Source organism: Podarcis liolepis (genome assembly GCF_965112155.1).
Source record: "Podarcis liolepis genome assembly, chromosome: 16".
In the NCBI taxonomy this organism is placed as follows: Eukaryota; Metazoa; Chordata; class Lepidosauria; order Squamata; family Lacertidae; genus Podarcis; species Podarcis liolepis.
In genome coordinates, this window is record NC_139567.1 from 1,597,031 (window position 1) to 1,624,306 (window position 27,276).

General features: G+C 43.9%; 1 protein-coding gene and 1 long non-coding RNA gene across 3 annotated transcripts in view; both read right to left on the reverse strand.

The window, feature by feature from the left end:
* The window catches only part of LOC310695834, a 205,193-nt gene that overhangs the window by 44,007 nt on the left and 133,910 nt on the right, over positions 1–27,276 (reverse strand). The window lies entirely within an intron of this gene.
* Positions 1–27,276, reverse strand: part of PHYHIP (phytanoyl-CoA 2-hydroxylase interacting protein) — a 55,741-nt gene that overhangs the window by 22,151 nt on the left and 6,314 nt on the right. The window contains exons 1-2 of one of the 2 annotated variants that reach the window (XM_083480721.1): positions 10,403–10,511; positions 5,239–5,422 (exon numbers count right to left, since the gene is read on the reverse strand). In XM_083480721.1, coding sequence (XP_083336847.1) covers positions 5,239–5,403 — 165 coding nt within the window. In that variant the 5' untranslated portion in view covers positions 5,404–5,422; positions 10,403–10,511. Of the gene's footprint in view, positions 1–5,238; positions 5,423–10,402; positions 10,512–27,276 lie in introns of those variants that run through there. The other variant, XM_083480722.1, reaches the window with a different exon arrangement.

Consider the following 27,276-nt stretch of genomic DNA (forward strand, 5'->3'; position numbering starts at 1 on the left):
AGGAATTTTAGACATATCAAGATTACCTCCTGAATTAAAAGACCGCCTGGAGAAGGTGATACCACTGACAGAACAGGAACAGGCACTTGGTGCAGTTGGAGGAGAAGTAAAGTAACTACATCATGGCTCTGCAACTATTAAGTTGGAATTGTAACGGTCTCAACTACCCTCAGAAAAGGAAAACTGTGTTTCATTTATTAAAAAAGGAACAATTGGACCTGATTTGTTTACAGGAAACGCATGTAACAAGGCTACACAGGAAAGTATTGATCAACAAAAGACTGGGCCAGGAGTTTATTTCTTCGGACAAGGTTAAAAAAAGAGGGGTAGTGATTTATGCAACGGAGAGACTATTACCGAAATTTATCTTCAAAGATGACCAAGGAAGATTTGTGGCAATTGAAATTCAAACACAAGGAGAGAAATAGTAGGCGTTTATGCACCAAACGAGGGGAAATCTGAATTCTTTAAAAAGTTGCATGAGACCTTGATGGACTATTTGGATTATAATGTGATTTTGATGGGAGACATGAACGGAGTGGTATCTACGCATATGGACAAGGCACAAAGACAGGTAGTCACTAAGGACGACAGACTACCGAAAACAGTTGATATCTGGAGAACAAAGAATCCCTTGGCCAGAGAGGGAACCTACTTCTCTGAAGCCAAACTGACATGGACAAGAATTGACCAAATATGGGTAACTAGAGGAATGGGACCAAAGACAAGAAAAGTGGAAATCTGCCCAAAAACCTGCTCCGACCACAATGCTGTGAAGATGGAGAAACTAATACCAACTGGTTCCTTCAGATGGAGGATGAATGACACCTTATTCAGAGATGAAGAAGTGATTAAGAAGGCCCAAAAAACCTTGAGAGATTATTTTGAGATAAACATGAATACCAATGTGGAAAAAAGAGTAATCTGGGATGAAAGCAAACCTGTTATGAGAGGGTTCTTGATACAACAGAACACATTAAAGAAGAGAATCCAAAATGAGAAGAAGGATAAAATATTGGAGAAAATAAAAGAAACTGAAAAGAAATTGAGAGCAAAACCAAAGTCGCAAGAGATTTTGAGAGAATTAAAGTTACACCAAGTACAATACATGAAAATGATGAATCAGGAGATAGAATGGAAAATCAAACAAGTGAGACAAAAGACATTTGAGTCGGCTAATAAATGTGGGAAATTGTTGGCTTGGCAAATGAAAAAAAGACAAAAATTAAATACGGTTACAAATTTAGAAGTGGAAGGAAGGAACATACAGAACCCAGCTGAGATTAGAAACTGTTTCCAGAGGTACTTTAAACAACTATATACACAAGGACCACAGAAAGAAATTGATTTAGATCAATTTTTGAAAACAAATGAATTACAAAAAATCTCTCAGGAAAATAAATTAATGCTGAACCATAAAATAACTGAACAGGAGGTAGAAGGTGCCATTCAGAATATGCAACTAGGTAAATCTCCAGGACCGGATGGACTGACTTCTAAATACTACAGATCCTTAAAAGAATGGTTAGTACAACCTTTGAAGGAAGTCTGTAACGAAATAATGGGTGGGAAAAGAGCACCAGTCGTGGAAAAAAGCGTATATTACACTTGTACCGAAAACAGAGGCTGAAAAGACGCAGCTGAAGAACTACCGCCCCATATCATTGCTCAATGTGGATTATAAAATCTTTGCAGACATTTTGGCTAAAAGACTAAAAAAAAGTGTTAATGGAAGAGATTCATAAAGACCAAGCTGGCTTTCTCCCGGGTAGACACTTGTCGGATAATGTGAGAAATATAATTAATATTTTAGAAAAATTACAAGTGAACATAAATACTAAGGCAGTTTTGATATTTGTGGACGCGGAGAAAGCTTTTGACAACATTTCTTGGAGTTTTATGAAGAAGAACCTACAGGGGATGGGGGTAGGCCAAGGCTTTGAAAACGGTATAAGTGCAATTTACTCAGAACAAAAGGCTAAATTAATTGTAAATAACGTGGTGACGGAAGAATTTAAGATAGAAAAAGGGACACGACAAGGTTGCCCAATCTCCCCATTGCTTTTTATATCGGTCCTGGAGGTCCTGCTGAATATGATTAGAAGGGACCAATTGGTTAAAGGTATACAAGTCGGAGCTAAACAGTACAAGTTGAGAGCATTTGCAGATGACTTAGTATTGACGTTACAGGAGCCAGAATCTAGTACTAAAAGGGTTTTGGAACTGATTCAAGAATTTCGTCAGGCTGCAGGATTCAAACTGAATAAGTTAAAAACTAAGGTCTTAGAGAAAAATTTAACATTGATTTAGAGAGAGAGGTTTCAGAATGAGACAGGTTTAACAGTGGTTAAGAAAGTGGGGATTAACATGACAGCAAAAAATGGGAATCTATTCAAAGACAATTCCGAAAAATGTTGGGCTGAAGTGAAAAAAGACTTAGAAATTTGGTCAAATTTGAAGCTTTCACTGCTAGGCCGTATTGCTGCGATAAAAATGAATGTATTGCCTAGAATGTTGTTTCTGTTTCAAACACTGCAAATTTTGGACAAAATAGACTGTTTCAAGAAGTGGCAGAGAGATATCTCTAGATTTGTCTGGCAGGGCAAGAAGCCTAGAATAAAATTTAAAATACTAACGGATGCAAAGGAAAGAGGTGCATTTGCCCTGCCAGATCTTAAACTTTATTATGAATCAGCAGCTTTTTGCTGGTTGAAAGAATGGCTGCTTCTTGAAAACACAGACATTTTGGATTTAGAAGGTTTTAACAACGTATTTGGATGGCATGCATATCTGTGGTATGATAAGGTCAAAGCACATAAAGCATTCAAGAATCATATTGTCAGGAAAGCATTGTTTAATGTCTGGATAAGATATAAGGATCTACTGGAAAACAAAACCCCAAGGTGGCTGTCACTGATGGAAGCGAAAGCTCAGAAAAAGCTCAATATGGAGGTCAAATGGCCGAAATATTGGGAAATTTTGGAACAAGAGGGAGATAGACTGAAATTGTAGAGTTTTGAGAAATTAAAAAACAAAGTGCGAGACTGGCTTCATTATTATCAGATAATGGAGGCATACAATTTGGACAAGAAAATTGGCTTTCAGGTGGAAAAATCAAAATTAGAAACAGAACTGCTAGAACCAGAAACTAAAATTTTGTCAAAGATGTATAACTTGCTGTTGAAATGGAATACACAGGATGAAACGGTGAAATCTGCTATGATTAAATGGGCACAAGATGTTGGACATAACATAATGATGGCTGACTGGGAACAGTTATGGACCACAGGTATGAAATTCACGGCATGTAATGCCTTAAGAGAGAATATTATGAAAATGATATACAGGTGGTACATGACACCAGTCAAGCTTGCAAGAAACTATCATTTGCCCAATAATAAATGTTGGAAATGTAAAGAAACTGAAGGTACATTCTTTCACCTTTGGTGGACATGCCCAAAGATTAAGGCTTTCTGGGAGATGATCTATAATGAAATGAAAAGGGTACTTAAATATACCTTCCTGAAGAAACCAGAGGCCTTTCTCCTGGGCATGGTCGGCCAATTGGTGTCAAAGAAGGACAGAACTTTTTTTATGTATGCCACAACAGCAGCAAGAATACTTATTGCAAAGTATTGGAAGACACAAGATTTACCCACTCTGGAAGAATGGCAGATGAAGGTGATGGACTACATGGAATTGGCGGAAATGACTGGCAGAATCTGAGACCAGGGAGAAGAGTTGGTGGAAGAAGATTGGAAGAAATTTAAAGATTATTTACAGAAATATTGCAAAATTAATGAATGTTAGAATGATGTCAGAATGAAGTTAAGTGGTTTAAGCAGCAATGTTATAAAGGTGTATGTAAAAATGGATTATTAACAGGTGAGAATCCAAAGTCATAATATATGAAGTTAAAGGATTAAGATAAAAACAAAGAGGGAAAGAAATTGCTGAATTAACTAACTGAATTGGAATACAAAAAAGGGAGGTATGAGGTGGTCAGGGAAGCAAGGAAATGAATGTAAGGTATGGAAAGACTGATGTATTTCTTTAAGTGTTTTTTATTTTTTTGTATTTTGTATTTTTCTTTTATTCTTATTTCTGTCTTTTTTTCTTTTCTTTTTATTTATGTAATATTTTTCTTTGAAACCTTAATAAATATCATTTTTTTAAAAAAAAACAATGTAGTTGGAATAGCCCAATGAACAGAGCAAGTGCTTTAAAAATATTTGTTAGTAAGGGAGAACATGGTCACACCAGCCAGCAAGTCGCTGGGGGTCCTCTGCGAAGCAAGGCTGTTTCTGTGGCAACAGCAAATGTGGAAGAGTCAGGAGACGGCAGCAAAAGGGAGGGGAGAAAACCTTCTCACAGAAAGGGTAATGTGTGTGTGTGTGTGTAAATTAATGTTAAACATTAAGTAGCATTGTCATAGCAACCAACCAACCTGTTAAACAGCATCCAAATTAGTGACTCCATTTCAGAGGGAGAAAGATGTGAGTAATTCATTTCACGACTCTGCAGCCTCTTTCAGAAACATACTTTTTAAGTGTTCTCATTGTGAGGGTGTCACACGCACACCCCTACACCTCAAACAGCTTTTAAAGCTACTCGCCCATCTCTGTTTTATAGTAAGAGAAAGCCTTTGTTCCCAGGCTTCCCTGGAGAAAAGAAATTACCACTGAACTAGTTTGCTTTCCGCAGAGCAATGCCCAGAGCCTTCCAAGTGAGAGATCTGGTTATTATCAGAAGCATTGGTAGGTTCATAGAGGCAGCCACAGCATGGAGCACTGGCGGTAGGCTGCCTAGTGCCCTTGCCTTGTATGTGTTGGACCACTGCTCCCATTAGAACCGACTGTGGGCTGTGCAACCACAGAACATACAATCTAGCCCATCAGGAGGGCATCTCATTGCTCACCCCTAGTGGTTGGTAATCAACAGCTGCCAACAAGGATCTAAGTCTGTGTGCAATTGAAGCAAAGGGGGGATGCTTTTTATTGGCTGAAGGGATTGTTAGTAGAGATGTATTGGAGAGCATGTCTTGCCCCACCCTGTATGCTAGGGATGAGGAACCTGTGGCCTTCCTCAGATGTGCTGGACTTCCACTCCCATCAACCCCAGACAGCATGGCCAATGGCCAGAGATGATGGAAGTTGTAGTCCAACAACATCTGAAGGTCCACAGGTTCTTCTGTTTCACCCCTGCTGAACACCAAGGCAGCCCATTGTAACAGCTCACCCGGTGCTTGAATTTGTTGGAGTTCTTGTTCTCTTTTTTGTTCAGGTCGATGAAGTAGTGAGTGACTCTGTCTAAGTCTCCAACATCCATGGCCCAGGAGATCCGGAATGAGTCACAGGTGATGTTGTTGATCTCAATGCTGTGTGGGGTGGACAGCAACTCCATGATCCGGCCAGTTCGGCTCCTATGGTTGGAACAGACAAAAGACAGTGAAAGATGGGTGTTCAAGCGGGGAGATTTGCAGCAACCAAGGTCCAGCTGGGTGTGGCCAGAATACCCTGGAACCCTGGGAAGGCACAAGGACGAGGACTGGCACAAGGACGAGGTGTCTTGAGGCTGCTTGCCACTGGTGCAGTCACCCTCCTTACCAAATGTTCTGAAGATGGAGAAGGCCTCATAAGCTGCCTTGGGTTGTCAGAGTCCCCTTCTGACGCAGAAAGACATTATTCAACCTGGAACCCTCTAGCTGTAACTGCAACCTTTTGCATGCAAAGCAAACCTTTCCCACTAGGGATGGCAAATCAGTCCACTTCAGTTTTTGTCTCTGTTCCTCATTTTCCCAATCTTAAATTCTGTTCTCCTTGACAGTTTGCAATTTTCTTTTATAGAATCTTTTAAATTCATCAGCACTTGGGTTTAAATTTATCCCAATATACACAGTTTTTTGTATTAAATGCTGAGATTTATTTGTGATATTTATATTTCCCTTAATATAAAGCATTTTGTATGTTATTTTCTCCTATATATGCATTTTAACGCACACCACCTTAGAATATACTCTTTTGTACACATTTCTTGGTGGAAGAAATGTACTGCACAATTCAGAGCAGCACAAATCTTAAAGAACGGTGGTGCTTTAGTACACATAGTGGTTCAAAAAGTGTGAATTAGGCAGATCCACCTTTAAATGTGAACTTAATTGACTTTCTTTTCCACCTGTATCAACCACAGAGCTATGAGCCCTTCCCCAAAGAATCCTTACATCCATAGTTACCGGTTCTACCCCAACTACCCTACTCTCCCTCCTGTGTCTAATTAATTCTTTCTGCAACCATGGAGCCATCTGAAGAGCAGGTGTCATCCCACACAAAGCCTTGACAGAGCAGACGGCTCCTTGCAGATGTCAGTGCTCAGAGAGTACATGGCAAGCATCGGAAGGGACAGATTCAGAGCAGATGGTGCTAGGGAGGGAAGGGGCTCGCAGCCAACAGGCTCAGAAGGAAGGGGGGCATTTTTGTTTTGAGGCAGAACAAAGGGGAAGCTCAGGGAGGGAGGGGAACGCATGTGCAGGCATGTAAGAGGCATACAGAGAAAGCACCACATAGGCATCTCCATATAATTTGGTGTGGAGGCTGAAGTAATCCTGTCTTGCAGAGTATGAAATCTGTTTTCCATTTCATATAAGGCAGTTTGGCTTAACACCACTGTGCAAACAAGCTGGAGAGTGATACAATTTGGACAATGCTGCAGCTATGCTTCTTTTCTTTTTTAGAATAAGTATTGCTATTATTCACATAAATCACACGTGCTTGGTGTAAAATTGGTGCACAGCTAATGCACAGTCACACACGCATCCACCTGTGTTGCCCAAACCCGTGAGTGTGGAGAAACAGGCTGTATAACTATAATTCTGTAATGCTTGTCACAAAAATGAGGTGTGCAACGTGAGTTTGTGCACTGCATTTGCGACCCTTGTATGCACAGGCAAAACAAGTAAAGATGCTGCTTTAGTGGTTACAGATGACTAGAAGGTCAGTAAGCAAGGAGGCTGGTTGCTGCTAGTAGCTACTGAGCCCCCCTGCCTCCTCCTTGTACTTGAAATATTTCTGTTACTACTCTGAATACTAACACAGCCTGCTTGCTTGCCTGCTGCCCCTGCCTTTCCTCCTCAAGCAACAAAGACTACTAAAATGCCACAAGTCTCGGGTACTCTTTCTCTCCTTAGAAGGAGAAGGAGAGGCCCTCTTCAAACTGGCCCCTGAAGTTTCCTACCACCTGGGGCAGCAGAAAGAAAGCACATGATGCAACCCAATGCAATGGCAAGATTCCCTAGATTGGCATTTTTTCGGTGGCTTTAAGGAAAAAACTGCTGAAACTTCTTTTCTGTGGGTGCCTGCTGCTGTTTTGGCTACATAAGAATAGGCACTTGTACAACTTGGTGGCCATTAGAAAACAGCAGGGATGGGGCACATATGCTCCTCCAGATGTTTAGAACTATTACTCCCATCACAGCCCATGGCCAGGGATGATGGGAGCTGTAGTCTACATCAGGAGGGCACTATGTCATCTACCCTTCCCTAGAAGGAAGCCAAAGACAACACATATTAGCACAGCCTTTCTTTAGGGTTTGTTCAGATGCTGTGCTGCCTTTTAATGCACCCAGGAGTTTCACTGGCAGCAGCATTTGGGGGAGCAATGCATTGTGTGACCAAAGAGGTCTCTGGTCTTAGCCAGAGCAACTGTGCAAGAGAGGGAGCAGAGTACTGGCCTTGGGAGAGTTGTCACTCTCCCAACTGAAACTGATAGGACTTTACAGTATTTGGGCTGTCATGTTGCGATGTGGGGGAAGAACTGTCCACCTTCTCCAAGCCCCAAAGCTCCCGCTTACTAGAACAAGCAGGACCCTCGGCAGGCAGGCAGGCAGGCAGGCAGGCAGGCAGGCAGGCAGAGGGTGGGTGGTAGCGCTGGGGAAGCCTGAGCCAGGCAGGAAAGGCCTGCTGTTGCCCAGTGGTACAACATGTGTTTTTCATACCAAAGGTCCCAGATGGCATCCCCAGCACCTCCTCTCTGGAACCCTGGGGGGGGGGGCACTGCTAGTCAGTGTAGGCACTACTGAGCTGGATGGAACAATGAGCTAACTTGGTACAAATCTTCCTACATCCCGAAGGCACCAACCGCATCTTCCTTCATAACTATGGGGATGTTTACGGCAAAAGAGCTCTCCAGGTTGCGAGCCAGAAAGCCAACTCAAGGCTGCAGTCCTAAGCCCACTTACAGAGTGGGCCATTTCTAAATACACATGCTTAGGACACAACAGCATAAGGGCTGGAGCAATCATTGAATCACAGAATTGTAGAGGGAGGGAACCCTGAGGATCATCTAGTCCAACCCCTGCAATGTAGGAATATGCAGCTGTCCCATCAGAGGATTGAACCTGCAACCCTGGTATTATCCACACCATGCTCTACCCAACTGAGCTATGCATGCCTGAATTTTATTATGTCAATGTCTAAGATACTTTACAAAACCTCTGTGCTTAAATTACAGACCAAACCAGTTGCCTTTTCAAAAAAGGAAATCAGGTTTGGCATGTTTTGTCCTTAAGTAATCCATGTTGGCTGCTTATTATCCAATTGTCTCTTATGTGCTTACAAATGGATTGTTTTATGATTTATTCTAATAGCTTGCCAAGGGTGGAAGTTGATTCCAGACATGTACAAGCATAACTCCTGTGTGTGTGTACTCTCACCTTCAGTGTTTGCCAAATGAAATGGGGGCCTATAAAGAATGTTAGCCAAAACGCCTGCAGACAAAAAACACAGAGTTGCCAGAGTTGTCTGAACTGGGAGGTTCATGTTATGACTTTAACAACTTGCCAGCTGACCAAGAGATGCCAAAGTTATTGCTTCTTCCACCTGCCCCTCTCTTTCCCCTGCTTGGTATGCCCCTGGAGATAGTCACAAGGAAGGACTAGAGGTAGATGGCAGAACTGGGGAGGAACAGGAGGGGGGGGGGCTGTCTCTGCTGCCTAACTGGTCATTTCAAAGCTACAGCATGAATCTCCGCTTGCAACATGGCAATCCAACAGAAGAGGCTTCTGACAGACAGACAGACAGATGAAGAGTTAATCGCTACTTGACAGCTAAGAGAAAAATGCTTACGAGTCACCGTGATGTTTTTATAGTGGACCCAGGGAGAATTAAATCAGGTCTATGCCAAATTCAGACATAAACACACAGGATAGCCTTTGGGCAAACCTCTTTTACTCAGCCACAATGATTCTAATAGTAGGAAGCCTCACAAGGTATTGTGGAGATAAGTGAGACTCTTGTGAGTTACCTCAATTTTCCCACTGCAGAGCTCCAGTGCCCTTAACAGCCTCATAGTGGCCATGAATCAGGGGTAGCCCATCAGGGGCCCTCCAGATGTTTAGAACTTCAACTCCCATAATTCTTGAGCATTGACCATACTGGCTGGGGCCCATGGGAGTTGTAGTTCTAAACATCCGGCAGGTAAACTAGTTACCCCTATCATAAGTCAACAAGTGATAGTTTTGCCATCATTGAAATTTTCATGCCAGATCCAGTTTCACTTGATGATTTCTGGCTGTTATGCTGCTGCTAAGGGCACAGGAGTCCCATCAGCAGGCTACCCTACCTGTTTAAGAAAGTAATCTCATTAGTCTGGAGGCAAGGTTTTAAAAGGTTAAACCCATTAAAGGAGAACTCAGATAATGGCTATGAACAAGAGGAACCTGCTGTTCACTCTCTCGTATCATGGGAGCTCAAGAGTACCAAAGCTATTAACGAAGCAAAAGCAACAAAACACCATTTCCACAACACACACGAGAAGCTAAAAGGCTCAACAATGTCAGTTTCCTGTAAGAAGGCCTACAAACCCAGGTGGGAGAGGGGCACGTCAGTGGCTGTTGGATGACATACCAATAGGATGCAACTTTACAGGTAATAAGCTTGCAAATACAACCTTATGCATACCCTCCAACATTTTGCCAATGAAAATAGGGACATCCTAAATCTATTGTTGTTGTTGTTACTATTATTTTACTATTTATACCCCACCCATCTGACTGGGTCGTCCCAGCCACTCTGGGTGGCTTTCAACATATATAAAAATATAATAAAACATTAAACATAAAAAACAACTTCCCTATACAGAGCTGCCTTCAGATGTCGGATAACTCCATACCCTCCAACATTTTTCTGATGAAAACAGGGAAGTCCTAAGGAAGTGGGACATTCTGGGGTCAAACAGAAACCAGGGCAGCTTCTGTAAATCCAGGACTGTCCCTGGAAAACAGGGACACTCGGAGGGTCTGCCTTATGGCCTCCGTTGGCCTGTCTGGGGGTTTGGCTTGAGCCTTGGCAGCTCTTTTTAGAAATGAGCTAGCAGGCTGGCAAATGCATCCGTCTCATGAAGCCCCTACCTTCTGGGTGGAGGGGGGAAGTTGCTGGGAGAAGTTCTCAAATTCAATCACATGTGGCTTGCCACCCCCACCTGGAGAGTTGTGTTCATTCAATAAAACAAGCTAGGGCTCAGTCTGAGGAAAAAGTAGTAATTAGTCAGTGTGCTCAGGCAGTAACTGGCAGCAAGACGCTGGGAAACCCAGCCAACTGGGATATGTTTACAGGAAGGAAAAGGTCTGGATCATTCCTGCCTCGTTCCAAACTGTAGATGCTTTCCCTAGTTCTGTACAGATTAGTGAGGTGGTTAAATTGATTAGACCAAAATGCAAGCTGTTTGTGCTCTAGTTAATTTCACTCTTTAATTTAAAAAAGACTTCACACTTTTACTTTTTTTTACACACACACACACACACACACACACACACACAGTGGTAAATATGCACATTGTCTTGATAAAAAAGAATGTAAACATGGTTTAAATCTACTCTGGGCCTGGGGTGGAGAAAAGTCTATTAAATGAATCATATATACTATTCTGTGGGTTCCAATAACAGGCATACCAAAACACACACACAAACAACTAGACATACTCAGGGGCTGATCCCAGTATTATACAGTACAGCTTGAATCACTACCCAAATCCTAGCCAAACTAGTTTGACCAGGACAGAATACATATGACAGCACACATGTTTGCTAAGGAAACGATGTTCTCAAAACAGCACCTTTAAAAAGCTATAATATCTGAACACCCCTCAGTTGAGCAAAACGTCTGTCTGAATTGAGGGTGCAGGAAGAGTTTGTCTGCTCTGCCACAGAGTGTAGCAATGGCTGTGACTTTGGATAGTTTTAAAAGCAGATGAGACAAATTCAAGGAGGAGGCTAGAGCCAGATGGCTAAAAGCCCTCCCACCCAGGTGCCCACCAACATCTGGTGGCATCCTGCTGTTGAATCTAGAGGCTCTATATGGCCTTCAAAACCTGCAGCAGCCATTAGTGAGATTTGCCCTCCGTGAATTTGCTGGTCCCCTTTACAGCCTTTTCAGCACTGGGAAGCTATGAATGTTTAAAGTGATCTGATGCTGCTTTAAAGGAATGGTGCGGAGGTGGCCTGGCACAAGGCGACTTCCTATGTAAACATCTACCTCACACCAGTCCCATTGGTGTGGCTTCACAGTTTCATAGCAAAATTAATCCGGACTAAACCACTTCCCATTCCAGATTAGAATGTCTGGGATAGAGCATGGATAGGAGAAAGGAAAATGTGAATCTGGTTTGGTGAAGCCAGTTCTAAATTACAACAGACCAGCTCTTTCAAAGACCTTGTCCTCATAACAGAGCACATGTGTTCGGGCAGAGGCAGCTGCCCTATGTGACTCCAAAATGCAGTTTGGTTTACTCTGGCTCTAAAGAGAAGCATCCTGTATATCAACAAGAGGAACCAACTTGGTAGGGTGAGGCCTTATCTAGAGAGGACAAGTCTGTCCACCCCCTTTGAGTGGGGGAGGGCACTGGGTGAGTCATTTCCTGGGGTGAGTTTCCTTGCCCCTTTTCTTCACCCTTCCAGTTTAACTATGTAGGTGTAGGCTAGGGTTTGAACTGCATTCCTAGCAGAGCCAAGTACCCAGAAACCTTCATGGAGAGTCAGTGTGGTGTAGTGGTTAGAGCGTTGGCCTAGCAACTGGCAAACCAGGGTTCAAATCCTCGCTCAGCTATTGCTCATGGTGACCTTGCATTTGTCCTGCCTCTCTGTCTAATCTACTTTACAGCACTGAGCCAGGCAAAATCGTGTGCACTGCCTAGAGCTCCTTGGAGGAAATTTAGTGTTATACAACTCTATGGAGAGACCACACTTGGCATGCTGTGTACAATTCTGGCAGCCTCATCTCAAAAAGGATATGATAGAGCTGGGAAAGGTCCAGAAAGGGGCAACCAAAATAGTCAAGGGCAGGGAGCAATTTCTAGTTTGGAAAAGGGCTAGTAAGTGTGGGGAGCATAATGAAGGTGTACAAAATTATGCATGATTCTGAGAAAGAACTCAGAGCAGACACAAAAAATACTTCTTCACCTGGTGCAGTTAAACGACGGAATTTGCCCCCAGTGTGTCTGGCTTTAAAAGAGGACTGGACAAATTCATGGAGGACGAGGCTCTCAGGGCCATGTCCACCACGGCTGTTGGAGGGGAGATGGCTGCTTTCGCACTCGGGCCCTGCTTGTGGGCTTCCCTCAGGCATCTGGTTGGCCACTGTGAGAAGAGGATGTTGGACTAGACAGGCCTTTGGCCTGATCCAGCAGCCAGCCTCTTCTCAGGAAGGTTGTCATGTAATAATCAAGGAGTTTGATGCTGAAGGGGGGAAGCTGCTGGTAGACACCTCAGTAGAGCTGTTTGGTTCTATCTACACTACAAATACTTTTGTGCTTCCCCAAAGGATCATGGGAGTCTCTTTGGTTTTGTGAGGTTGCTGACTGAGAATTCTCATGATTCGTTGAGGAGAGGAGTTTACTGGGAAGACAGCTAAAGTGCTTTCCTTCATAGATCATTTCTGAGGATGCTGTGCTCCTTGATGACTCTCTAGAGTCCAGTCACACGTGGCTTAGAGTCCCATCCTTGGCTTCTCCAAGAGCAAGAGGAATTAATGGGACATGTGAAAGGCCTAATTTCAGCCAAATAACACCAGAGCATGTGAATTAGAAACGGCATACGCCTTGTGTTGCATCACTACAATAAGCCTTTGGAAATGTGAGAGCGTGGAAACACACTTTCGGGTCAGAGGATGTGACTTCAGGGAAGCTGGCACCTTGGCACCTCTCGCCCTACTACTTTGCACATTTGTCTCCTAACCATCCACGGTGACACCTCATGTTAGCATTACCACAATCCTGTGAAGCTACCCAGTAATCTTCCTGGTAGAACAGAGATTTGGGAGTAGACAGCTTTTGCATCATGTTAACGGTCATTTATCATTGGTATGGAGATGGAGGAGAAATTCAATTCAGTTCACATTTAAAGGTGAACCTACCAAATTCTCATAATAATGCATATACAGTGGTGCCCCGCAAGACAAATGCCTTGCAAGATGGAAAACCCGCTAGACGAAAGGGTTTTCCGTTTTTGAGCTGATTCGCAAGACGATTTTCCCCATGGGCTTGCTTTGCAAGACGAAAACGTCTTGCGAGTGTTCCAATTTTTTTTCGCTTCCCCCCTTTTTCTAAGCCGCTAAGCCGCTAATAGCCTTTTAGCTGCTAATCAGCTAAGCCTTTAATAGCCACTAAGCCTTTAATAGCCGCTAAACCGCTAATAGCGCTAATCCGCTAAGCCGCTAATAGGGTTGCTTCGCAAGACGGAAAAACCGCTAGACGAAGAGACTCGCGGAACGGATTAATTTCGTCTTGTGAGGCACCACTGTATTTGTGAAAATGGTGTAGAAAAAGGCATTATATTAAGGGGAAACTGTGTTATAAAAGTGTGTATAAAGCTGTATACAAAAATGTGTATATCAGGAGAAATGTGTACTAAAATGCTGTTAACTTTTCATAAGAACTTTTTTTTAAAGTTGCAATCTGATGTGAAAATGTGAAGAACCGAATTTAAGATTGGAAAAATGAAAAAATGAAGCTGATGTATTTGCCCATCCCTAACGATTTCCCTTTTAACTGAATAAATGATTGTTGTGATGATGATGATGATGATGATGATGATATATACATACCTAGCATTTACCTAGCATTTATGTGAATGTTCATAGTGTTTTCCATATATACACCATAAGGCAGGGAACCATCTCAGGCGGTAAATGCGGTGTGAAGAGGCAATGTGGTGCTGATTAGAGTGCTGGACCTGGAAGACCAGGATTCTAGTCCCTCCCTCAGCCATGAAGTTCACTGGGGGACCTTGGACCACTCACTGTCTCTCAGCCTAACCTACCTCACAGGACTGTTGTGAGGATAAAATGGGGAAAGGGAGAACCATGGGACCACCTTGAGCTCCTTGGAGGAAAGTTGGGATATAAATGTCACAAATAAATGCTGGCAGAATACTTCTGTAAATAAATGTAGGTGTGCCACACAGCAAATCCTGCACCCCCTAAATTAACTTGCTGCCCTCAGATGGCATGGGGGACATGATCCCATGGCCAGTGTCAAAGTAACATTCAGCTACTGTCAGTCCAGTTGACTTCTGTATGCAGAATGAGAAATCATTTTGTCCTTTGCCTCAGGCAGCAAAATGTATTGGGCTGGCCTGGCATATATGATCTCAGTAATTCTAACAATCTCCCTGGAAAGTACAGTGGTACCTCTGGTTACGAACCTGATTCGTTCCAGAGGTCTGTTCTTATTCTGAAACTGTTCTTAACATGAGGAGCCAGTGGTGGAAGTGCGCCTCCGGCGCTCGATTTCTGCTCACATCCCGGGGCAAAGTTCACATCAGGGAGCAACTACTTCCGGGTTAGCGCAGCTTGTAACCCAACACTTGCGCAACCAGAAGCATTCGTATCCAGAGGTACCACTGTAGGTCAGTATTACCAGTGCTATTTTTCTAGAGGAAAAATGGTGCTGGAATTCACCATGAACGCCTCCCTTGTTCTCTTATAATGGCAATAGCGTCCACTTGAGAGGGGCCAGAATTGAATTCTGGTGAGTTCTGGCTGAAAAAAAAGGCCCTGAGTATTACTAACCCCGTACAGGAGTTGGAGAGGCACCGAGGCTGAGAGAAGTTTGCCTAAGCCTACCAGTGAGTTCATAAAAGAGATGATATCTGAGCAGGCAACATCCCAGTTCACAACTAACATTATAATCCTAACCATGTCTATGCAGAAGTTGTTGGCATCCATCTGTCTCAAGAGACAATAGAGTGCGCCTCCAGCAGTGAAGTCAGCATCAAAGTGACCTCCTGGGACACAAGCCTGGGCAGTATGTATGGAGGTCCTGGGCTGCCCAGACGACAAGACCCCCCTCTCTCTCAGCCTCACTTCCAGAGGAAGGCAGAGCAAAATGTTTGGCACCAGCTGGGCTGCAGTAGTAGCTGGAAGGAGGTGTACAAGGTGCCACCCAACCGTCTTAGGGACTCCGCTCCGGATTTATGTGGGCTTTACTCCTTAGCCTTTTCTTCTTCCAAAGATATACCACAAGGGAGCAGAAATTTAGGATCAGAGTTTTCCTTCTCCTAGATGGGCTCCCCTCCCACACTGACGAACCCCACCTGCCCTTTGTGCAGAAGTAAGTTTTATCAAATTCAGTTGTGTTCACTCCGTGGTGAGATTAGAATTACAGTCTAACAGCCCAATCCAAACCCAATATTCACCAGAATAAACAAGACTGGAATAGACAGGGCTTGGGTTATCCCAGCTGAGTCAGGGATGTCCAGCAGAACTCACACCAGCACACACCTCAAAAGGGGGAGTTGGGTGGGGTAAGGAGAGAGTTACATCTAATCCAAACATTTTTCAGATCAGTCACATTACCTAGCAATTCACACCAGCAAAAAGGGTGGTATAACTCTATTTTAAAGGTTTGTTTTCTCTCTGACTGGATTTGGCCAGCTCAGTTGGCAGGAGCTGCACTCCTGAACAGACTTTGGAAGAGAGATAACTTACACCAGCTTCCATTAGGCCTCTGCAAATTCCACCAGCTTCTTGTACTTGGAGACGCTCTGCAAGTCTCTTCACCACTATGCTACACTAGTTCACACAGATGACTTGCCTTCTACCATTCAACTGGAACTAAGCCATATTATCTTCATATGAGACCCTCCTCCAAGTCCCACCTTCACCTGAGGTTAGGCAGGTGGTGAATGGACAGAAGGCCTTTTTGATTGAGGTGCCCTGCATTTGGAATGCCCCACTTTAGAAAGCCCACCTGATGCCAACTCTGATACTTTTCAACTGGCAGGTGAAAGTTGTTTTATTATTATTATTATTATTATTATTATTATTATTATTATTATTATTATTTGCCCAGGCATCCAAAACAACTGTATAATCTACTGTTTTATAGTTCAGCTTTTCATTTTTATGGGTTCTTTTCTTCTTCTTTTTTTGGTGCTTTGGGGTTGCTATGTTTCCTTGAGGGCTTCCATATGCAGCCCTGGGTGCTTATGCAGAAGAACAGCTGGCAAATTTACTAACTAGCTAACCACTGCCTGGGACCTCAAGGGGATTCTCAGCAAATGGGTGGAGACTTAGAATGAGTGAAGCTAAATTATACCCCAGACCTCCAAGGAACATTCTCTTACAAGGTTGAAATACATGGGAAGAGGGCACCTTAATGAAATCCATGAGCCTAATGCCAGCGTCTCTGTTAAGCCTAATGCTCTGCTGGTCATGCCTGCCTTTGGCCCACCTTAACAAAAATTGACTAGTTTCCCACTCAGTTTGGTCCTGTTGTCATTTTCATTTCCCAGAATGTCCCCAACTTAGCATCACTCTGCTGCATTGTGGGAAATCAAAATGGCATCGCTGAGCCATCCAGTGGTGCTGCCTCCCACCACTGCCAAATAAGTCCAGATACGTCCACCAAGGCCAGCCACAGAGGAGGGGCTCACACACCTGTCCCTGCATAAACAGCACCACCGTACGCCTCCCTGAGAGCTTCCTAAAACACCTGCAAACCGGGGCCAAAAGGCAGGTGGGGGCCCTCTTTGTCCCCTCGCCCCCCTCCTTGTCATTCTTTATGTTCTTCTGCATAAGCACCCAGGGCAGCAATATCAGTCCTAGCATCCTGATATTTAGGCAGCTCCTAAATACTGTATGTTTTTGCTTAATGAGGCCTTTCCTGAAGTGTGGCTGAGTCATTTTATGGAATAAGAACTGTACCATCATAGAGATGAGTTTACTGTTTATTAAGAGTTTATCTTTGGTATTTCTGTCTCATTTTATTTTATCATACACCACTTCAGTAGTTTTCAGCCATTAAGAAGTTTATAAATCTGCAAAATAAATACTAATACTAATAATATACATATCAAATACTATGTTTGGTATTCCTAACTTCCAATAATAAATTCACCACACATTTCCCTTCTCCATGTTATGGAATAAATAAGCTGTATTTCTGCTTCCCCTCTCTCACTCCCTCTTTTCTCCTTTGACTTTACTCGTTTTCCATCTACGTGAGCAGCACCTGCCTCCGTGGCAGCCTCACAGCTCTTCCCTGCCAACTCCTTTCCCCGTGACGGCTCCTTTTGTGCTCTGAGAAGAAACGGCTTGTATTTATTTATAGCTGTCTCCCTGGCAGCCCCCACGCCTGCTTTTTTCCCTGACAGAATTCAGCTGATTAGAACTGAACCCTCTGGTGGGCCTAATAAATCCATCTGATAGCACCAAATCTACCTTCTCGATAGCGGCTATGAGTTGAGCTGCAAAGAGGAGCGGCATGAAACTTATCTGCGAACACGCAGACCCAGCTTGAAGGAAAAAGTCAAGAGCTCCACTTCCTCTAATGAAAGAGAGAGAACAAACCAGCTATCAGCAAGAACTGATTGCACGGAGCAAAAGAACCTGTCAGCCAGCCCCATAATCACAGTCTCCCGACTAAGTGGCTCTTGCTGTCAGGAAATGGGTGGCTTAAAATAAATAAAACCAGGAATATAAAAGCAGAAGGTACTAGGACTACTTTTTATTCAGAAACATCTCTTTCATTTTGTTTTGTTTAAGATGTAAAAAACAGAATACCATTAAAATACTCCGTATCTTCACTTGCAACAAGGCAGACCCCAAACTAAATGTATTTTAAGCTATATTTTTACCACGTACTCTGTTTAGGGTTTGTAGCTATAGTGGTAGAACACAGGCTTGCATGCAAAATGTTCCAGGTTCAATTCCTGGCATTTCCAGGTAGGGAAGAGAAATGCCAAAACCCTGGAAAACTGATGCCAGTCAGAACAGAGCCAGAAGGAACTGGCAAACCACTCCAGTATTTTGCCAAGAAAACTCCACAGACATAAAAAAGGAGAAGCTTTGAGAAGAAAGTGAGCGTTTCCAAGGCATGCTCTGGTTCATGGGGTCATGGAGAGTCGAACACGACTAAGACGACTAAACAACAACAATTACTCATGGTGCAATAGTAAAAAAAAAATCGACACATTTCTAGCACTGAATTTCAGAATAAGAGGTACTGCTGTCATGAGCCTGGATGTTTGGAGGCTAGGCGTAGTTAGTGGTGAAGGAAAAAGCACTCTTGGCTTGCTCAGGGAGCCCATCATTCTTCAGGGTTGAACTGCAGCATTTAATCGGCTTCAGGGGTGAAGCGCAGAAGGACAGGTTCAAATAAAGTTCTTATTACAAAGATCCTGACTGTTTACTACCTGACTGAGGTTCTCTTTCAGCAAGATCCTATCTATGTCTACTCAAAAGTAAGTCCCACTGAGTTCAATTGGACTTGCAAATAAGTGTGCATAAGTTTCACCTTTATTATCCCATTTTAGAGAGGCAGAAATTGTCATCTTGATTAATATTTTGATCCCCCACCACACCACCCTCGCTTATCCTGCTGTTTAGTTTTCTTCCAGTTACATAAAAGTAGCAGTCAGAGGTTAGGTATCATCATTTTTTCATCCTGCCCACCTCCAAAGGAGCTTGGAATGGCAAACACGGGGGTTATCTCAATTTAGCCCCACCACAATTCTGGGAGGAGGCACCTGGAAGCTGTGTCAAAGCGGAGGCTCTGAGAGGGCAAAAAACTGAGGGATGGTGACACAGCAGGACTCTCTGTTCTGTTTCCATGGCAAAGATACAGCTCCACACATTGCAGAGGATGGCAGCCCCAAGGGATCTGGGAAAGAGCTAGGGCTATGAAGTGGGCACCTGTTCAGAGGCAGCAGAGCTAAAAGCAGTGCCAGGGGCAGGGGGGCGTTGAACCAGGGTTTTTGCCCCAGGTGAAGCCTCCGGGGGCGCCATTGAGGCTCCCAGCCTATATGTGTGTGTTTGCATATGCGCCTTGGGGGTGCCAATCTGGGTCTTTGACCCGGGTGAAATAAAGCCTAGTTTCGCCCCTGCTGAAAGGATACAGCAGGGGTAGCCCACATGAAGTGAGATGGGAACAGAAGTACAACTCACAGCAGCTCCATCCACCATGACCAAGAATGAGGGTTGATGGAGGCTTTCGTTCACAACAGATGGAGGACACCAAGATGGTTCTTCCATGGCTAGGGGGCCGTTGGGCCGAGCAGCAGAACTCAGCTAGCTGCCTGGGGCAGCTCCAGGTCTGGGGAGGCCCTGGCCAAGCAGCAGCCCCTTCGGCCTCCGGGGGCCTCTGGGATCTGAGCCAAGGTCTGCCCAATGCAGCTCTTACACTTGGTTCCCATTACACTGGCTCAAGTTCTTCCTAATGTTTAGGTGGAATCTTCTTTCTTGTAGTTTGGATCCATTGCTCCGTGTCCGCTTCTCTGGAGCAGCAGAAAACAACCTTTCTCCCTCCTCTATGTGACATCCTTTTATATGTTTGAACATGGCTATCATATCACCCCTTAACCTCCTCTTCTCCAGGCTAAACATGCCCAGCTCCCTTAGCCGTTCCTCATAAGGCATCGTTTCCAGGCCTTTGACCATTTTGGTTGCCCTCCTCTGGACACGTTCCAGTTTGTCAGTGTCCTTCTTGAATTGTGGTGCCCAGAACTGGACACAGTACTCCAGGTGTGGTCTGACCAGAGCAGAATACAGTGGCACTATTACTTCCCTTGATCTAGATGCTATACTCCTATTGATGCAGCCCAGAATTGCATTGGCTTTTTTAGCTGCCGCGTCACACTGTTGGCTCATGTCACGTTTGTGGTCAACCAAGACTCCTAGATCCTTTTCACATGTACTGCTCTCAAGCCAGGTGTCACCCATCTTGTATTTGTGTCTCTCATTTTTTTTGCCCAAGTGCAATACTTTACATTTCTCCCTGTTAAAGTTCATCTTGTTTGTTTTGGCCCAGTTCTCTAATCTGTCAAGGTCGTTTTGAAGTGTGATCCTGTCCTCTGGGGTGTTAGCCACCCCTCCCAGTTTGGTGTCATCTGCAAATTTGATCAGGATGCCCTTGAGTCCATCATCCAAGTCGTTGATAAAGATGTTGAATAAGACCGGGCCCAAGACAGAACCCTGTGGCACCCCACTAGTCACTCTTCTCCAGGATGAAGAGGAACCATTGATGAGCACCCTTTGGGTTCGGTCAGTCAGCCAGTTACAAATCCACTGAGTGGTAGCATAGTCAAGACCGCATTTTACCAGCTTCTTTACAAGAATATCATGGGGCACCTTGTCAAATGCCTTGCTGAAATCAAGGTAGGCTACATCCACTGCATTCCCTTCATCTACCAGGCTTGTAATTCTGTCAAAAAACGAGATCAGGTTAGTCTGACATGACTTATTTTTCAGAAATCCATGCTGACTATTGGTGATCACAGCATTCCTTTCTAGGTGCTCACAGACTGTTTGCTTAATGATCTGCTCCAGAATCTTCCCTGGTATTGATGTCAGACTGACTGGGCGGTAATTATTTGGGTCCTCTCTTTTCCCCTTTTTGAAAATAGGGACAACATTTGCCCTCCTCCAGTCTGCCGGGACTTCTAATCAAGCATAGCTTCTTTTAAACTTCAGTTGCTTATGTTCAGTTACTTCACTTCAGGTAGATGTTACAGGTTTTTAGATTAAAGGGTAAATGCTCGGCTTATTTCCAGTTATTTCACTTCAGTTCTTTCTCAGTTGTTGCTGTTGCTGCTCTGATACTTACAAGTTTAAAGTATATCAGGTCTCCAAAAACAACAATATGCTCTCAGAGAGCATATACAGTGGTACCTCCGTTTTTGAACATCTCCATTGACAAACGTTTCGGAACTCAAACACTGTGAACCTGGAAGTAAATGCTTCCGTTTTTGAACACACCTCAGAAGTTGAACAGAAGTTGAAAGAAGCTGAAAGAGAAATTGTCATTTTGGGGAAGAATCTCTGTGATAAAGATGAACGTACTACCCAAAATGTTATTTCTATTTCAGACAATCCCGGTGATTAGTAGAATAGGACAGTTCAAAGATTGGCAAAAAGCATTGTCAAGCTTTATCTGGTAGGGGAAGAAACCTAGAATAAAATATAAACTTTTACAGATAAAAAAGAAAGAGGCGGATTCTCGCTGCCAGAGTTAAAGATATATTTTGAAGCATCATGCTTGACATGGTTAAGGGATTGGATGAAATTAGAAAATACAGACATATTAGATTTAGAAGGTTATGAAAATAGATATGGGTGGCACGCATATTTGTGATGAATTTAAAGTTCACAGAGGCTTCCTGAATCATGCAATAAGAAAACCACTGTATGAAGTCTGGATTAAATACAAAGAATTACTAGAACGTAAAACACCATGGTGGATTTTGCCAGCAGAGGCAATTTCAGTCAAGAGGTTAAATATGAAAGGTAATTGGCCTACATATAGGGAGTTGATAAGGGAAAGGGATAAAGTGTTAAAACTGAAATCATATGATGAAATATGTGATATGTTAACATGTTGGCTACAATATCATCAAAATAATGATGTAGATGAGGAAATTAAGGAGGTAATGATAAAATGGGCAATTGACATTGGGCATAATATTGATTTTGACAAATGGGCAAGGCTGTGGAATAATGGTATGAAATTTACTGCATGCATGACATTGAAAGAAAATATAATGAAAATGATGTATAGATGGTATTTGACCCCTACTAAACTAGCGAAAACGTATAAAACAAGCAATAAGCAATGCTGGAAATGCAAGGTTAAAGATAGAGATTTTTATCACATGTGGTCGATGTGTGACAAAGTTAAACTATTCTGGGATAGTATTTATAATGACTTAAAAAGGATGCTTAGGTACACACTCCCAAAGAGACTGGAGGTGTTTCTGCTAGGAATGGTAGGAGGGGAAATGGTAGGAGGGGAAACTGATAAAAATTTGTTTATGTATGCAACAACAGCTGCTGGAATTTTATTAGCCCAAAAATGGGAACAGCAGGAGTTACCAACTGTGGAAGAATGGCAGGCGAAGATGATGGATTATGCGGAACTGGCAAAGCTGACCCGGAGAACCTGGAATCTTGGGCGACCAAGTGTTCCAGAGAGAATGGAGTAAATTTATATTATATAGAGCAGTGTTTTTCAACCTTTTTTGGGCAAAGGCACACTTGTTTCATGAAAAAAATCACGAGGCACACCACCACTGTGTGCGGAGAGGGAGATGTCAGAGCCCCGCTGCTCTCTATGGGGAATCGGATGAGAGCGGACCGCCTGTCCGCTCTCATCCGATCCCATCCGATCTGATCCCCACCCAGGATGGATGGAAAATAGGGTGGACACAGTCCGGCGCCCGCCTAGTGGGCGAAAATTTGACTTTTTTTTAAAAAAAAATCTTTCGAATTTTTCAATTTTTCCCACGGCACACCAGGCAACATCTCGCGGCACACTAGTGTGCCGCGGAACAGTGGTTGAAAAACACTGATATAGAGAGAACATATAAAGACACTTGGCAGGACTGAGATAAATCTCACAACGTTTGTAATAAGAGACAGTCTATGTGTGATTAAAGTGTTTAATAATATAAGGTAGAATCAGAATCGAAATGTAAAAAATGTGGGGAAATATAAATGTGATATAAAAAACCAGAAGATGGAGGGAGGGAAGTCAAAAGCTCGGCAGAGCAAGGGATAAAATGTTCTTTTTTTAGGATGTCAAAAATTGTAAAAACTGGAAAAACCAATAAAAAATATATTAAAAAAAAAGAAGTTGAACGCCCTCCACTGAGTGTATATGTTATTTTTCTCAATTTTCTCTATTAAATTTGCAGACCACTCTTTGCGCCTCGGTTTTTTAACATTTCAGAGCTCAAACGGTCTTCCAGAACAGATTATGTTCGAAAACCGAGATACCATTGTACTTCAAAATTAAAATCATTTCTTTTCAGCTACAGCAAGCCTGGACAAAACAAGTCCCTTGTGGCACAATGCAGATTGCCACCTGGGTAAACTGCAGAATGGGCCAGCACAGCAGGTCACTCTAGATGACTTGCGTAAGTGAGCCATGCTGCGTACTACAGGGCAAGTCAACCTGTAAGAACACCCTTTTCTAAGATCAAATACTAAAAGTGTAGAAAAACAAAGGCGGTTTTTTCATGGAGGCAAACCCATTGCTATGGAGATAACAATTTTGCTGCACTGGAACAATTTTCTGTCATACGAAGATTTGCTATGTTCTAATGGCTTTGACAATAAAGAATGTGGCTGATGAAGGACCCTGTTCGTGAGTGATCTCTTTCGGCCATTGCTCAGCACTGGAACAACTGCTTTTCAGGCTGAAGGCTCCAGATTCAGGTGGGGCTGAGAGAGTTCTGCCTCCCTGAAGATCCTGGAGAAGCACTGCCAATCAGTCTGGATCAGGCTAGGCAGGATGGCCCAATGGTCTGACTTGGAATGGGTCAGGCGTTGCTCAGCCCTCGCCCTTTAAGGCTGGCAAACAATGCCCTGCGGAGAGTCCCCTCAATGAGAGTGTAGCAGCCTCTTCTCAGGGGTGACCTGGTTCCTGTGCGAGAGCCACTTGGTCCCAAATACAAACATGGTCTCCGTAGTTGTAGCTCAATGGCCGTAGAGCACATGCTGTGCAGGAGGTCCTGGATTCCATCCTGGAATCTCCAAGTAGGGCTGAGAGAGATTCCCGCCGTGAAACCCTGGAGAACTGTTGCCTGTCAGTGTAGAATGGCCAACTGCATAGCTCAGTCGGTACAGCAAGCGAGACTAAATCTCAGGGTCATGGGTTTGAACCCCACGTTGGGCAAAAAGATTCCTGCATTGCAGGGGACTGGCCTAGATGACCCTCGTGGTTCCTTCCAACTCTTCAGTTGTATATGAATCAATTGGGGGGGGTTGGGGGAGCCACCCGGAAATCCTGCCATAGAGTAATTAGGGATTCCTGAGAAGTTTGAGCTTTGTAAATTCTGATATGAACTAACCAGATCAGCACCTCCTGGACCATGTGGAACTTGGTTACCCACCAGCTGCTGCCTGTTCCAAATGCTCTAGCACAGTTCTCAGCTCATGAAATATATCAAAATGCTTATTTTGAGAGAAAAGCCATTAAAAATACATACTGAAATGTGATTTTTTGTGCAAATTAAAAACACACCACAGAAATGGGCAAAAACAGACTTGTGCAAAAGCTATATGGACCAAAAAACAGAGAGATTCTTCCACTCCTACTTGTGAGAGGTACAAGAGTAGTTTGAGATTGAATTCTGCCCTTTAGAAAGAGGGGAGGGAGGATGCAACCCAGCTGCTCGACTGTGAGCAGGTGAGGAATCCTGGCAGCATGCCTCTCCCAAATTCCAAGCTGACCAGGATCCTGCCCTAAAGCACTCCCAGATCCAAGGAAGACAGTGGCAGGCAGGCGGCTGCGACTCGTGCGCAATGGATGCATCAGATTCCGGCCTGACTCAGGCAGCAGAAAGCAGCACGTGGCTGGGGAAGCGGGTGGGTGTAAAATGCTCCTGGTAACCTGGGAGAGATTCTGGATATGGGAAAGAGTTGCTTAGCAAAGCGTGAGCGATTGGCAAGAGCAAAGAGCTCTTCTCTCTCTTTTGAAAGATGCGTTAGAGGGAGGCTGCATAATAATCTCCTTCCAGGAAGGATTCCAATAGGAGGCTGGAGAGCCATCTGTTAGGAATTGTAGAATGACAGAGTTGGAAGGGATCCCTAGGGGTCATCTAGTCCAACCCCCTGCAATGCAGGAATCACAGCAAAAGCCTCCATGACAGGTGGCCATCCACCCTCTGCTTAAAAAACTCCAAGGAAGGAGAGTCCACCACTTCCTGAGGAAGACCATTCCACTGTCAAACACCAATTACTGTCAGAAAGTTCTTCCTGATGTTTAGTCAGAATCTCCTTGCTTGTAACTTGAATCCATTGGTTTGAGTCCTAGCCTCCAAAGCAAGAGAAAACAAGCTTGCAACCTCATCAATCTGATGTATTTGAAGATGGCTATCATATCTTCTCTCCATCTCCTCTAAGCATACCCAACTCTCTCAACCTTTCCCACACCTTGATCACCCTCCTTTGCACACCTTCCAGTTTGTCAATCCCCTTCATAAATTGCAGTGCCTAAAACTGGACACAGTATTCCAGGTGTGGCCTGACAAAGGCAGAATAGAGTGGTGCTTCATGAAATATTGTTTGTCCTCGGCCTTGAGCAGAAGGTTGCCATTGTTCAGTGCTGGAGCATCTGCTTTGTAGAGGGAGAAAGCCCCATTGCACTGGGGAGGGGGGGGAGTGCTGGTTTCCGTAGCACACTGGGTTATAGTTAAATCTAGCCCATGGATCATACAGTTATTTGGGGCAGAGATAACTGAAGGCGCAGTGGAACTAGGGGTGTACGAAGGCATCAGTTTCCGTTGTGTCCTGCGTTTGCCACCTGCAGCGCTCTTTCCCTTCTGCCGCCGTTCATCTCCAAAACCAACATTCTTAGTCTTGCCATCCACTGTGGCAAAATTGCATAACTAATGTAAATTACGTAATTAATTACATGTTACTCAAACCACACTGGCATGATATTATCTCACCCAGGCAAACTGGGGGGGCTGGAGGGATGGGATTGATCTTCATTCTGGGCATTGGATGCATAAGCAAACATTGGCCATTTCTATTCCCATTTCCCTCAGAATTCTCTGACACCCCTAAATGGAACCAAGAGTTCTTAACCGTCCATACATGTCAATAAGGAGCAGACCAATCGGGCCTCCAAGCGAAGGGAATTCCATAACCTGGACATCACTCCAGAAGATAGCTTCTCCTGCGTGCCACAATATGTGGGTGTTTGCAAAAATGCTGTTTTGTCTCTAAAAGCACGTGTATGAGAGAGAAATAAAGTGTGCATGTCTGCAAATGGGATGAACAACAGCAAGGGATGATGCTTAATTAGGTGCATGCACAGCTATCCAGACTTTTGAACACCAGTTCCATAATTAAATAGTCTCAGGGCATAAGAACTGCCCAACTAGTTCTAACTACAGGTCTACCTGCTCCACTAACCTGCTTCTAAAAGCATTCAGCCAGAGGTCTCTGGGGAACTGACAAACTCATTTGCCCCCAGTGCCGGATATTCAGAGATATATTGCCTGTTAACCTGGAGGTTCTACTGCAGGTGTTGACAAGATTTACTTAATCCTCTTCAAAGCCATCTAATCAAAGCCCACACCTTGTTCCACTGAGTTAATTGCGCACTGTATCCAGAAGCCCTTCCTTTTGCCGTACTCTAAGCCATGGAGCTCCCTGGGTGACCTTAGGCCAGTCCCTGCCTCTCAGCCTAGCCTACTTCACCAGGTGGTTGTGAGGATAACACAGAGCGCAGGCAGCGGCATGCAGGCCACCTTGAAGTCCTTGCAGGAAAGGCGAAATACAAATGTCACTACAGCAGCACCAGCAGCAATAAGCTCCAATGGAGATGTTATGAGAAACGAATGGGGGGGGGGGAGTGTCACTCTCTCTGCATACTTTGAAATTAAAAAAAACCCTGTCATAAAAAAACCTTCAGGCGCTTGAGCCTTTTCCTCGTAGCCAAGCTAATCCAAACCCCTTCTTGCATACAGACTCACCTAGGCCGGCAAACGCATCTCCCTAACTGTTGAATTCATGCCATTTCAATCACTGTTGCTTCAGTTATTTTTTTAAATGCCTCGAAAAACAAGAAATGAGACATCCCTTTCAGAGGAAGAGCATAACATGCCTTGCTTGTAATCCCAGTCAACATGCCAACATAAAGAACAGCAGAACGGGGCGTGGGAGTTTTGAGGCGGGTCACATGGCATAAAAGACAGTTTGCAGTCCTGGCTAAGCAAGGACTTGCACAGAGAGGAGAGTTGAAGGGGAGGTCTCTGAAGCAAGGCGTAGGAAGCAAAGCCAG